This window comes from Ixodes scapularis, unplaced genomic scaffold, assembly GCF_016920785.2.
Source record: "Ixodes scapularis isolate PalLabHiFi unplaced genomic scaffold, ASM1692078v2 PGA_scaffold6__148_contigs__length_123643588, whole genome shotgun sequence".
Lineage (NCBI taxonomy): Eukaryota > Metazoa > Arthropoda > Arachnida > Ixodida > Ixodidae > Ixodes > Ixodes scapularis.
In genome coordinates this window covers 81,136,694-81,150,467 of record NW_024609881.1, presented here as the reverse complement: position 1 = coordinate 81,150,467, position 13,774 = coordinate 81,136,694, and the positions used below count along the sequence as shown (strand labels likewise).

General features: G+C 45.6%; 1 protein-coding gene across 2 annotated transcripts in view; it reads left to right on the top strand.

Moving 5' to 3' along the window:
- The window catches only part of LOC8053179 (putative pyridoxal-dependent decarboxylase domain-containing protein 2), a 53,678-nt gene that overhangs the window by 14,462 nt on the left and 25,442 nt on the right, over window positions 1–13,774 (top strand). For both annotated transcript variants that reach the window (XM_029994656.4, XM_040504436.2), the window contains exons 6-9: window positions 2,793–2,985; window positions 4,343–4,411; window positions 7,051–7,257; window positions 11,312–11,539. In XM_029994656.4, coding sequence (XP_029850516.2) covers window positions 2,793–2,985; window positions 4,343–4,411; window positions 7,051–7,257; window positions 11,312–11,539 — 697 coding nt within the window. The remainder of the gene's footprint in view (window positions 1–2,792; window positions 2,986–4,342; window positions 4,412–7,050; window positions 7,258–11,311; window positions 11,540–13,774) is intronic.

The following is a 13,774-nucleotide window of genomic DNA, read 5'->3' as shown; positions in this document are numbered from 1 at the left end:
ACCGCCACTAGAGGGCTATCTCCCACCGAGATCCTCCTGCACACAGACTCTGCAGAAGCGGTCAAGGCATGCCTTTCTTCAGCCCCCCCTCGCTCTCCAACGGTCTGCTCCATCCGGGCGGCGGTAGCAGGACTTGAGTGTGTCCTGGGATCAGCCGCACACATCAGGTTCGTTTGGGATCCGGGCCACGCGGGCATAGAGGGCAATGAAGCGGTGCACCGGCTGGCAAGGGCGTTCTTGTCTCTCCCCTCGACCGGTCAGCCGCTTCTGCGACCCTTAGATGCACCATCTGGCTCCGATTCTAGCACTGGCCCTTCACCACCACAGCACCCGCACACCGAAACCAAGCGGCACCTGTCCACCCGGCTGACTGAGTGCCCGACCTCCGTCCCTAGGGGATACCCGCGGGCGGCCGAGGTCCGGCTACGCCGAATCACAACCGGCTGTGCATGGACACCATATCGCCTGGCCCGCTTCGAGCCACATTTGCCAGAACATGCCATATGCGACAGGTGTAGTTTGATCCCTACATCACCACCTCGAGCCAATCAAACCACCGGGCTAATCCCCGATACTTCCATTAACACCCAGTCCTCAGCGCATCTCGTCACCCTGCCCCACCTGCTCTGGGAGTGCCCGGCAAGGCGAAAGGAGAGGGACATAGCACTCGCGCAGCTCGGTCCACCACCACAAATGACGTTCGAGGCCTGGACGGCACCGACAGGCCCCACAGTTGTCAAGAGGCGGGTCTTCAACTCACTATTGGCTTACGTGAGGACGGCCGGTCTGGCCGGCCTGTGTAAGCCCACTCCCCCTCCCTCCCTCGCACCCCCTCTCCCATTTCTGCATCCTCATACCCTTCCCCTTCACGACAAGGCATGTAAAACCGGTCGCGTCGTAACCCTTCTAAATATGAATAAAACGTATCCAACAACTAGATTAGGGCTGCAATGTGTTGTTGCACCCACTTTATCGGTATCCGAAAAAGAATTGCAGTTTTTTGACCAAACATAACTAGTTTCGGGTGGGTGCCGATGAGTGATGCAGGAATTTTAGCCTTTTTATGTTGTTTTTTAAGACTTTTATGATGTGTATTTTATATCTTCCTAACTTGTTTGTGTTGTTACCGGTAATATATACCGAGCTGCAGCGGAAATAAAGTTCAGTTGTAAGTAGCGCTGTGTCTGTGTCTCCTTCTGTGTCCGTTATCCTGTCGCGCTTTTTAATCATTATGAATCACCAACTTGCCCAACTTTCTCCCCTTATCCTAAGAAAGATCTGGTTCTCACTGAAGATCGCTTCAGTTAGCGCATTCCATCTCGTCAGAAATGCTATCTATAGAAAAAGTAAAGAATCAAGGCATCAGTCGTCCCGAGAAAGCTAGTACATTGGCAGGGAAAGAGCAGAAGACTTTCTCAGGGCAGAGTGTCGCGGACTTTTAGGACAATCACATAACTGAGATCATTTTTCCTTCGACATGCAGTGTCTTGGGAAGGCTGATGCTTTTAATATAAATATGATGAAACTGATAATGATAAAATGACATCCCCTTTGAATGGTGACCCGAAGATTTTTTTGTACAAAAATAAGCAAACAACTTAAAAAGTGCTATTTGTATCTTTTTTTACATTTTTTCTTTCACGCTTGGTGTCAGGATATACAGTTAAGGCCTGGATCTTGAGTCAAATGTGGATGCGGATACGGTTCGGATACAGATACAAAGTATGTGGATGCGGATGGGTACAATAATGTAAAAAGTTTGCGGATGCGGTTCGGAGGCAGATAATCAAACTGTTATCCGCGTAGGGCTCTAGCTTGGTATCATGTCTCGGAAAGTACAATACGAGAAGTTTGTCGTAGGTGGGAGCATGCGGACATCAATTAACCTTTTGCCTATAAAATAAGGCATTTTTCTTATTAATAAATAAAATGTATGGCAAATTGCTGGGCAATTGTGTCGCATACGTGAAATATTCTAGCGTCGCAGACGTTTAGCAATACTCTTGAGTTGCCAGACGACTACGTTCACGGTGCTCTTCATCATATAGTTTAACGCATACCATGTGTACGCTTCATAGTGGTTTCTAGAATGAAACGATACTACCGCTAATCGGGCTCATAAACCTGGCAATCTTCCCTAGCCTTCCATATACTCGTGAGCTCCTCTCCCTCAATGTGTACAAAGGGTCGAGCTCGTCCTCGCCTACTCCTCTGGTCACACAACCTCCCTGTTAACCAATCAGCATCAAGCACCTGACTCTTCCTCTCTCACCTCTCAGCCAATCATTGTCGAGCCTCACGGCCGCGCTTTTATTCAGGCTTCACGAAATGCCGAACACCTAGCCAAAGAACGTTCCATATTAAAACGTGCGACAGGGTGTGAAGTTGCTATTTGGGGCTCGATGCAGAACAGATGCCCTGCAGGGCTTTCCCGCAGAACAGCACCTCAACTCACGGCGAGGTGTCATGACATGTTGGAAGGACACTGGCTTAATAATCTAAATGGTCTGGGTTCAATCCCTGCCTGGCGTAAACACTTTTTTACTGCGACAGCCTCTTCCCCCCCTCCTACTCGAAACCAATCATCTTCGAGCCTCGCGACCAAGGTTTTATCTGGGCTTCACGAAGTGCCAAACACCTAGCCAAAGAATATTTTGCAATAACATTCTTTGCGGAGCATGCTTCTGTGTAATTGAGTCCAAAGTGTGCGTCCGGCGTGAGAAAAAAAGAAAGCCTGTCACCTCAGGGTCAAAGAGGGGTGCCGGATAAACGGCTGCCGCCTTCTCTTGCAGGTTCTTCGACTCGGCGGTGTACTTCCACGAGGAGTCCCGGGAGGGGCTGGTGCGGGTGTGTCGCCTGGCTCTGCACGCCAAGTACCCCCGGCTGTCCCAGGGAGACGGCTATGAGGCCCTGTTTGCCCGTCCCCCAGTCCTCTACTTGGGGGCGCACACCAGGGCAAGCCTGGGACACCACCTCTGCTCACAGGTAGTGCTGCTGGCACGGCCCCTCTAACTGCCTTCCTTCCTCCGGCTTGTTTTTTTTATTTTTTTTATTATGTACGACAGCGTGGGTTCTTTCCGATTTCGAGGAGCCCCTCTTTCTCTAGAATGAAGCGGTGAAAAAGTTCACGTGCCCTGTAAACAATGATTTGCATACCGAGGAGTGATTGGCTCATAGTTTTCATAGTTGTGCATCTGTGGGTGGCTTGGATCTTTCGGAAATAGTGGTCGAAGAGGAGAAGCACTGTACGCAGGGGCGGAGACGGCCGAGGGAATTTGGGAGCATGGGGGAACCCATGAGGGTTCTCTTGGAAACCTCTCGCTTTCAAAGGACCGAATTTGAGAACCCGGTTGCTATACCATTTCTAGAGCAACCAAACCGTGAGATTGGTGCGTTTATCCGTTGCAGCCCGATACCTGTGCTCAGCGGAAAAGCCTCAATTATTGTTTGTAATTATGCACCACTTCAAGTTGGGAAGAATTGGCGCGAGAACACAGATCACGATCACCACAGACTCGGGTTCTGCGGTGCGATAAGCACGCAAAGGCCCGCTACGGACTCTCTTGTCACGAGAACTGATACCGCAGATCGCATAAATGAAAGCTTGCTCTGCACAACCCAGGTGTCTTGGGTTCAGTACTTACCCCTGCCCAGTTTTGATCTGGATGAGCATCATACCGGAGTGTGGTTGTGCATTGCTGCTGCACGATGCTCGCTTAGAACCCAGGCCAGCAGTTGTACTGCACTTGCAATCTTTCTTGTCTACTGGCTTGATGCCAGATGCCCATTGGGCCTGACCTAACTTCCCTCTGTATAAACGTACACACAATGCAGCTATTTTTATTACTGATGGCAGACTTAGCAAATTCGTGTTCCACGGTGTGATGAACACTTGGAAACCTGCTACGAACTCGCACGTCACAGCTATTGGTATTGCAGATTGCGCAGTTCAAGTAATTCGTGTCAGACATTGCATGAGGGCGATGCTTTTGAATTTTAGCGCCATCGATATTTCGCCAGGAAAACGCGATGGATGATCTCTCGTGGAAGGGCGCTAATACGGCATTTTGTGGTACTGTAATTAGTTTTTGTTAAAGTTGCTAGGAATTGCGTCTAAAAAAATCCGTTAAAGTTATTAAAATGCAAAAGAACCTAGGTTCTTACCTCCGGTTAATGAAATATCTACCTAGGCAGTTATGAGTCTGCAATTACTTGTCCGTGGCTAGTTTGCATCCATGCTGGGTTCTCATCTTTTCTGTGGTGGGTGTCACCACCTGAGGTGAGCTGCTCTTCTCAATGCCAGCATTACAGTCCTGATTTCCCTGTTCTTTTTTGTCCCAAGTTGGGTCTTCCTCTGTCCTGCTTGAGGATGGTACCGCAGACCAGGACACCAGGAAGGCTGTACCAGACCGTGAGTTCAACTTCAAGATCATTTACGAAATTGGAGAGTCTTGTTCTTTTTACCGTAGTTCACAGCCAGTTTTCGGGTTTTAGCTGTTTTTCATTTTGAGGAGCTAAAATGTCCATTTTTGTTTCGTTCTTGGAGAAACATTATTGGCTAGAGCTTTTGAAATTGCGCAGCCTCACTAATATTAAAATGTTGCGTGAAATGCATTGCAGTCGTCTTTAATCAAATTTTGCCGTCATGAAATCCACGAAACATGAGTCCTATGACCACTGAAACACCATAAACATGTTGATTTAAAGAAAGATTTTGTCATAGCAAGTTGCTCTAATACTCTCTGTCATCCCAGTTTCTGTACAATAGTATTTTTTGGAAAGCATGCTACCCTGCAAGCAAGGCCATAATCATGCACACACTAGTGGCTCAATTGCTCGTCAAAAAGGGTGGATGTCGCAAAAAAGGTCTGTTTTTGGTGACATGAAATGTCTAGTTGCATTTTTGTACTTAGTCACTTACGGAACAAAACCAAAAGGTAAAAAGGTCACGAGACATAGCTGTACATTTATATTTTTATAAACTTGAAGTACATAAGGTTCACAATAATTCAAACTCGGATATTTTGTACTTCCGGTTAATTCAAACAAATTTCAAAATTTTGGCTGTCTCTCGTTTTTAATGTATTCATAATTCCAATGGCGTTTTTGTGTACAGTTAAACCTGGATGTAACGAACCTGTATACAACAAAAACCTCTATTTAACGAACTTTTTTAATTCCCCGACGCGATCTTCATAGAAGCGCTTGTATTTGTGAACTCCATGTAACGAAGCACCCGCACTGGATAACCTTGATTTAACGAACTCGCTCCGCCGCATTCTCCATTTTTTTTTTTTCGGACTCCGATAATTTGAATTTGTTCGATATTTCGGACCTAAAGGCAAAACCGTGACTTACCCCATAGAAATAGTGTATATTCACGACCAATGTTTCGGACAGCTTGAAGTCCGAAAGTTCAATTATTCGGACAAAATCGTCGCGAGAGATCAGCGGAAAACACCATCGAGAAGCGGCCATTTGGAATTCTATGTTGGCTGCCAGTGGATTGGCTTGGTTTGGCAGCGCTACTTGGGCTTTCCTGAGTCCTAGCGCTAGGTAACGCTATGCTAGCCCTTTTTTTCCTTTTTCTTTTTTGCTTTTATTGGTGTGTCTTGCAAGACTCTCGTTACAAAGAGATTGTGCCGCAAATATACATACATACATTTTCCCATTTAGCTGCACGTCATCATTACCATCATTATTATCATTTTGCTTTGTTTTTTGTTCCTTCCCGTCGCCAGTCGCCATTTTGCGCTCGTGGTTTTGCGCCCTTATCTCGTTCGCACAACACTGGCTTGGACGTCATGGCCCCATCTGTCCTTCTGCCGCCACGATGTGTCGTTAAGAAGCGCAGAAAGTACTCGACCATAACGCTAGAAAAGAAGGCAGCGATTCTCAAGCTAACAGAAAGTTGCCGAACGGAAACGGTGGCGTAACCTGAACAAGGCGCTATTTACAGCTTTTTTGAGCCCGCTTGGAAGTAATAAAAGCAAGTTTTTCAATCTGCTCATTTATCGGACTACTTTATTTTTTGGACGCTTTTTCGGTCCCTGCGAAGTCCGAATAATCGGATGGTGACTGTACCTAAAATGCAGATATATTCTTGTCCAATTGCCACCAAAGGCGAGCAGCCTTTGGTGTCTACCGCAAGGAAGGTCTTGGGTGCCATCGATGTATGTCCGGCTCCCAGGACGACGACAGTGCTCTAAACGCTTTGGTGTCCTTTGAGCGCTGCGTGCTGCCTTCGCTCGCACGAAAGGCACAACGCAAACTTACAGACTTCTTTTCCACTAAATAAATGATGTAATTGCCCACGTGGATTTTTAATTTTCGCTTTCTCTCCACGTGTCCTTTACGAGTTTTTCCGCGAAAACTGCATGTAACGAAATCCTCCATATAACGAATTATTGCAAATTTTTATCAATTTCGTTATATCCAGGTTTAACTGTAATTCATACTTTTTGTTCTCGTGGCCCTGTTGAGTGCGCTTCTTTCCGAGGCTCGGTGAGAATAGCACTCAACGGGGCTCAAGCAGGCCACACGTGAACTATGAAAATGGGCACCACGCGGAAAACGGGTGCCAGCGGACGCTGTGACATGGCGGCGTGGCATAGGTTTACGTCACAGCATCCACGCAAGTTGCTATGAAAACTGCCGTGCGGTGCCCGTGTTCACTGCTCATGTGACCCCTCCTTAATAATCCACATTAGACAACTTATTGGCCTGATGAACAAATTTGAATTTGTTTTGAGTTGTCATTTGCTGTCTAAACAGTCTGCAGTAAACAACATTTTTGAGGGATAAACTTGCATCATACATTTCACAAATGCTTCATGTGTGGCATACCTGCTTACTGTGATACACCCATGTAGAGGAAATCTGATATCTGCTTTGTATGTATAGCCATTCATATGGGAAATCATAATTTTATCTTGCATAATATTTAGATAAATTTCTGATAATTCAAACTTTTGATAATTCAAAGTATATTCATGGCTTCCTGGAGTTTGAATTAGAGAGTCTACTGCAAATTTGGTCTTGCCTCATCAGGACCTGGAGGCCCTGGAGCACTGCCTGGCCGAGGACGTGTCCCAGGGCAAGATCCCGACCCTGGTGGTGGCCAGTGCGGGCTCCCCCGCCGTGGGACAGGTGGACCCCCTGCAGGGGCTGCAGGAACTGTGCAAGCGCCACGAGGCCTGGCTGCACGTCGAGGGCCACGCCCTGGCCGCACTCTGCCTCGTCTCGGTGCCCAACCTGGTGAGTGACGGGAGTCACGCTACTCCGTCCCTGGGAGTGACGTGCAACGTTACGCTCCAGGGGGTTCCATATAGCCTTTGCTCCTTTTGCTGATTGTGCCGCAGTCACTGTCTCGGGAGTTAAGTGAAACATTGCACTCTCCAGATGGAGTCACTCTACTTCATCTCATGATTTCTGCATGTCGTTGTGCTTCATGTGGAGGCACTGTAGTCCATTTTGAGAGTTATGTGCAGCGTTATGCCCCAGGGGTTCAACTGAACCATTGCTCTTTTGCCAGTGGTGCGGGAGTTGCTCTACTTTATGTTGAGAGCTGCGTGCAACATTGTGCTCCACGAGGTTCAGATTAACCCTTGCTTTTTTTGCTGATATGACGGGAGTTGCTCTACTCCATCTTTGGAGTTATGTGCAACATTACTCTCCAGGGGGTTCAAATTAACCCCTGATGTTTTGCCAGTGGCGTAGGAGTCACTTTACCTCATCTTGGGACTTAAGCCAGAGGTGGAAGCGCTGCGCCACTTGCACCATTGTGCGCCAATCTGCTTTTGCTGCGCCATCCTGCTTCCAAGCGCACATGTTGCGCCAAAACTAGCTGAAAAGATTTTTTTTAAAATTTATGTCAGTTGGAGTATTTTTTTTTTTGTTGGCCACAGTGGTTTATTGTGTTGTGTCCATTTAGATTAGAGAGTCTTAGTAGATTGTTCCGATACCTCCGACACCCCCTAGTGATGCGATGTACGCACAAAAGCGGCGGAGGAGTATCGGGTATCGTTATCGGAGCCATCGGAACGATCTAGAATTCATCACCATACCAATGTTGTCGTGTCGACGTCAAAGCAAGTACCTTTCGTTTGATGAAAACAGGCACCAAGTGCCTATTTTCATCGAACGAGAATGACCATGATTTGTTTTGGACCAGGTAAATAGACAGTGTTCTGTTTCGTTTTATGGTCTCATGTTGGTGAGCCGTCAAGAACCAGCAGTACAAGGGAGAACATGGCGAGTTTGTTGTTTAAGTCGTCCGCTTTGAACACGAAGAAAAGTAGATTCTTTTATTGTACAGAAATATACCATATCTGGACGAATATGAACAAAGCACAATAAAATCCCTGTGTTTGCTTCCATTCCCCGTACTACTATATGCCGTCAAAGCACTTGTTTGGGCGCATTGGTTTGTACCGCCAGTGCCACAGCTCGGCCAGCCATGGCGTGTAGGTGTCTGATCTCCGAAAATGGGACATGGATAGGTGCCTTTGTCAGAGCAACTCACGCACCAGTTTGTCGTTCAATAATTGGTTTTAATTTTTTTTTGCACAGTGGCATTGAGCATGGTTGTGTGCATTAGAAATACTGTATGCATTAAATTGCGTACATATACCGTAAAGTCTTGTGTGAATGCTTGCCCCCGAGAAATCACCCATCCCATTTTGGGGGCTCAATATCCACAACATAAAAATTCCGAAACATTGACCCCCTTCCCCTCCACCTCACCCTTCCCCGACCGATTCCCGCCGTACATTGATCACGTGATGTCGAACGGGAATCACTTCTGCCGCACGATCTGCAGTACCGGTGTGACAAGCGTGTTCGCCGCGGGTTCCTTCATGCTTATCGCACCATGACCCACGAACCTTCAGCGTCCGCACTCCGCGGTATCCGGACCGCTCCCGCGACATACGAACTTCTAACTCATTTCCACAAAATTTTCTTCCTGTATTTTTTTTTTTTTTTTTTGTGATTTGCGTGCGCGATATTGGTTCCCATGACACCCGAGTTTGTAGCACCGTGAAGCATGAAAGCGCTGCTTCCGTATTCTTCTGCCATACCCGTGATAGCTGAGTTCATGGCGAATTCCCGCATATTTATCGCGCTGTGGAACGCGAATTTGCCGTGTCTGCTATCTGTGGTATCATCAGTGAAAAGACAGTGAATGTGCAGGCGAGCGGGTGATAGAATTAATCATGATGTTTAAATCCTGAGGCTGTGGTGGAGAGAGAAAAAATAGGAAGTTCTGAAGTTGAAGAGTTGCCGTTCCAAGTCACTTGAGCTTGTAGTGCCCCCCCCACTCCCGTGCTTATCACCACTTTTTTTCATAAGCTTTTGCTGTCGCATTTTCAAACATAACTTACACTCATCCATATTTTTCACTATTTATCTTTTCATTCTGAGTGGGCATTCTTTCAGGACTTTACGGTAAATAAACATACCTAAGAGCCTGCTGGCATGTGTTCATCAATCATCTAATCTCTGGGGAAAGTGATAACTACACTTCGAAATTAAACAAACATTTGGCTTTCTTTTTTTTTTTCCATGCTTAGGATGTTTGTTTTTGCTGAGACTGCTTCCGCACTCCTCATTCGGGGCTAAACGTAACAATAAAAGCGATAATTGGTTGCCTTATCTGTAAAATTTCTTGTAAATGACAAACATGGCGAATGCACGCACTGGCACGCAAACAGCAAGCTACTGGGAGGACAAGGAGAACAGTGGGAATATCCCTGCTGAGCGACGTAAATTCGAGACTGTTGTGCTAGAACGTGTCCAAGCAATTTACTTGTGAGGAAAACCTTCCGTTTTATAACAAAATGCTAGTTTTGTTGGTCACTTTTTTTTTATCAAACTCCTAAACAAGTGTTTTCTTATTAATAAATCGTGTTTGTTTTAGTAAGGGCTTAAGTGCATATGTATGAATGGGGACGATATCCTGAAGTTTTAAATTTTTGCATTTGTACTTCTATCAGATAGAGTAGATTTGTATTCTGTTTACATGAGTATTGAAATACATTTATGTTTGCTAAACAGGAACTTGGAACGTTTGTTTCTCATAATAATGAAAACTGTAGTCAGTAAGTATTGGGATTTATTTCATACCATTTATTGCATCTTGAAATGGTTTTGTTTTCAACTAATAGAACTTGCATTTCGGATTGTTAAATGGACACATCATTTTGTTTTCATGAGGCTTAAGTTGTGCTTTTTTTGTTGACTATGCCTAGGGTTCGGAGTTTTCAGTTTAAACCGATAAAAGTATGTCTAATCCGTTTTCTAAAATTCGGTTTTAATAAAAAAAGGTCCGTTTTTTAGGGCCGCGTCGAGGTGGGTAGGGGAGGGAGGGGGGAGAGAGAGAAAGGGCTTTGCAAGGTTCGACATTGTGTAACGTCTTCGTGATCGCCCTCTTCGAAGGTTCAGCACGCAAAAAAAGAGGTCTTGGATTGGCCTTCACAAGACTGTCCTTTCTGTGATTGGGATTAGTGTGTCAAGTTCCTAGTCCTAAAAAAAAGTTCAGATGTGGACTAGTATAAGGTTTTTCGCTTCTTGCACTTCAGAGGACATCGAGGAAAGCCGTCAATACCTTTCTTAGTACCCTCTCTCATACTTTCCTGTGGTTGAAAACATAAATTCAATACTTTTTTTTCTTTGCCATTCTGCTGGTTTCTGTACGGTCATCACCTCAGACGGTCACGTCGTCAGAATGGGAAGGGAAAAGAAGCACGCTGAAGATTATGCCTGCGAATTCCGCGATTTCGAGGTGTGTCCTGACGGAAGTCGTAGCGAAGACCACGTATGTATATGTGTCGTTATTCTTTGAGTGATCACAAATATCACAGCTACAAGGATCATCTGATCCGGTGTCCGATAGTGTTTCTTTCATATTCACCGGAAAAAAAACGGTAAACTTTTTTGGGAATAAATATACACCGAAAAAACAAACGAAAATTGAATTTTAAATTAAACACTGAAAAAAGTATGCCGAATTTCGAAAAAATAAAAACCGAAAACGCGGAACTGTAACTATGCCTTTATTGGAAATTCATAAGAGGAACCAACCCACCCCCAGGACATTTCTCAGTAGCTGCCATTCAGATAAATTGCAATTATACTGTTGGCCTTTTATGCTATGTCCTGAATTATATTAAATAAAAGGGTATGTTTGGAAATGGTTCTGGAACATCTCAATGACCGGTCATCAGCAGGGTAGAACTAACCTATTTCACGATGCTGGAAAATTCCTGGGTAGCTAGGGACCTAGTTTGAAAAACCACGCTGTATTCCGCAGCCTGCCCGTACCGGGGACAGCGTGTCCCTACCCCTGGGGACCTGGCTCGGCCTGCCCTCTGTGCCCTACGTCACCCTGTACAAGACCGGGGAGGCCGCACTGGCGCACGCTGCAGGGCTGAGCTCGTTCAGCGTGCACAGCAAGCTCCAGTGTCTCCCCCTGTGGGTGGGACTGCAGAGTCTGGGACACCAGGGACTGCTGCAGCGTGTTCTGCACTGCCTGCGTCTGGTGAGCCGTCCCGTCTGCCTTTTGAGTTAACCCCTTTAACTGGGGAACGCACCCTTAGACGTGCTCCTCTGTTTTGACCTTTGAGATTGGGAGCGCATCCAAAAATGCGCGACAGTTCTTTTGAACTGAAAAGCGCGCCACGAAGCGCCTGCCAATTGTCGACGGAGGTTATAGGTGTTCTCCCGAGTTTATTTTTCGCGAAATTCGGAGGGTTTTTTCTGAGCTTATTTTTGGCAATTTACCAATTTTCAGAAATTAACAGTTTAGTTTTGCTGTGGTCCAAATTGTTTAAAAATTCCAATCAAAAAGAATATCCAGACATTAAAGTGCACTAAGTTCCTTGGAACTCGCTTCTATCAAACGATAAAGCGCTGTTCACACTCTTGCGACTGAGTAAGACAGAGAGAGACCAGACCGGTTTTTAAGCCTTTTGCAACTTCATAGGACCAGATGCGATGCTGCCGAGCTGGTCCTAAGAGATCGCAAGAGGTTTAAAAACCGGTTTGGTCTCTCTCGGTTGTACTCGGTCGCAAGATTGTGAATGGGCCTTAATTCTCCTGTTGGATTCGGCATTGACGCTCTTGCCGTTGGCATTACTAGGTGTCCCAAGATACAACTTTAAAAAAGTTTTACTTCACTGAATATCGGTACTTTGAAAGCAATAACTCCTGGGCGTAGTCGCAGGGAACCTTGTTTTTTTCCCATCCCACTACTGTGCCTGCTGTGCAGCGTTGAATGCTGAAGTGATTTCAGTTGCCCTTCCCCCCCTCCAAGAAATGTATGAGTTCATAGCTTTCAGTTCTTATAATATAGAACTGCTCCTCCCACTGAGAAACACAGATAGTAGGTTCTTAGTGAAAAAACAGCACAACTGGGACGAGGACAAAGAAGAGACACAAGCGATGACTAGCATCTGAGGTTTTATTAGAACAGAAACTGGAGACAAAGTCGTGAGAACATGGAAACGAGCCCCTTCTAGAAGAAATAAGACTTTTTAGAATGGACATTTGGGCGAATTGGCCTTTCATTATGAACTCCTACCAACTCGCCCAAATGTCCGTACAAATAGTAGGGTCGGAGTGGCGACTTGGGCAAGTTGGTTCATGTGTAAGCAATATATGGAACAGCGCACAACACAACGAGGATGGGAGAGAAAAGTACAGAATCGGTGCCGAACTGACAACCAAATATTTCTTGAAAGAAGCCCAGTGATGTAAACAACCAAATCACCATCGTACCAACATGTGTTGGTACGATGGTACGCTATCTCTTTTTTGTGCAGGTAAACAGAAGTTTGACGTATGCAGTTGTTTTTCTCTTTGCTTATGTATTTCATTTACTCCTAATATTTTCTTGGCTATCTTATGTACCTTTTATCCAATGATTGGGATGTTTTAGAAAAGAGTTGGACGCAAGCAACTGCTGCTGTGCAGGGGTTAATGACCCCCCCTCCCCCACTGTTGGTCGAAGCAATCACTCATGCTCCCGTGCTCTAGCAATATCATTACAGAAAAACAAGTAATATTATCTCCTTGCAACAGACATTTGGTTATAACATGCCGGTTTGTGAAGTTTGGTTGGTCCTCTTATCTATGCCATGGCCCAAACTTTGCTTATAACAGATTTCGTTATGACATACATTCAGATATAAAGGACTATATTAGAGAGTTTGTGATTAGTTCTTCATTCCATTATAATTTACTTTTCAGCAGCTGTCATTATTTGGAACACTGCATGGTTTCTGTTTGGGAGTGTTGGCATCAATTTTACGTACTGCTGCCATTGCACTCATGCGCTCATTCCCTCGTGATCCTCATGTTACCCAAAGTGTGCTATGATCATCATTGCGTGTCGAGTACGGCGGGATGTGCCATGCAGTTAAGGTTGCTCAAAGCTATTTCTATTCCTATTTTGTCAGTCGTGGTGGTTAGACCAGGCTCCAGTCATAAACCAGATGGAAGCCTGTAGTAACAGTGTCTGGATTCTGCATACACCTTTTTCAAGTGACCAAACTCTTCATTACTATCAAGGTCTGTTATAATGAGTTTACGCTGTACCGGGAAGGTGCGATAGGCAGGGCATATAAGATTCTGCTGAGCTGTTGGAGGGTCTACATTGCACAAACGGGCCAGTATATTAATGATAGAGCACGGGAGCATGATTGGTCACTTCGATCAACAGCAGGAGGTCATTTACCCCTGCACTGCGGCACTTGTTTGTGTCATCCTCTTTTTG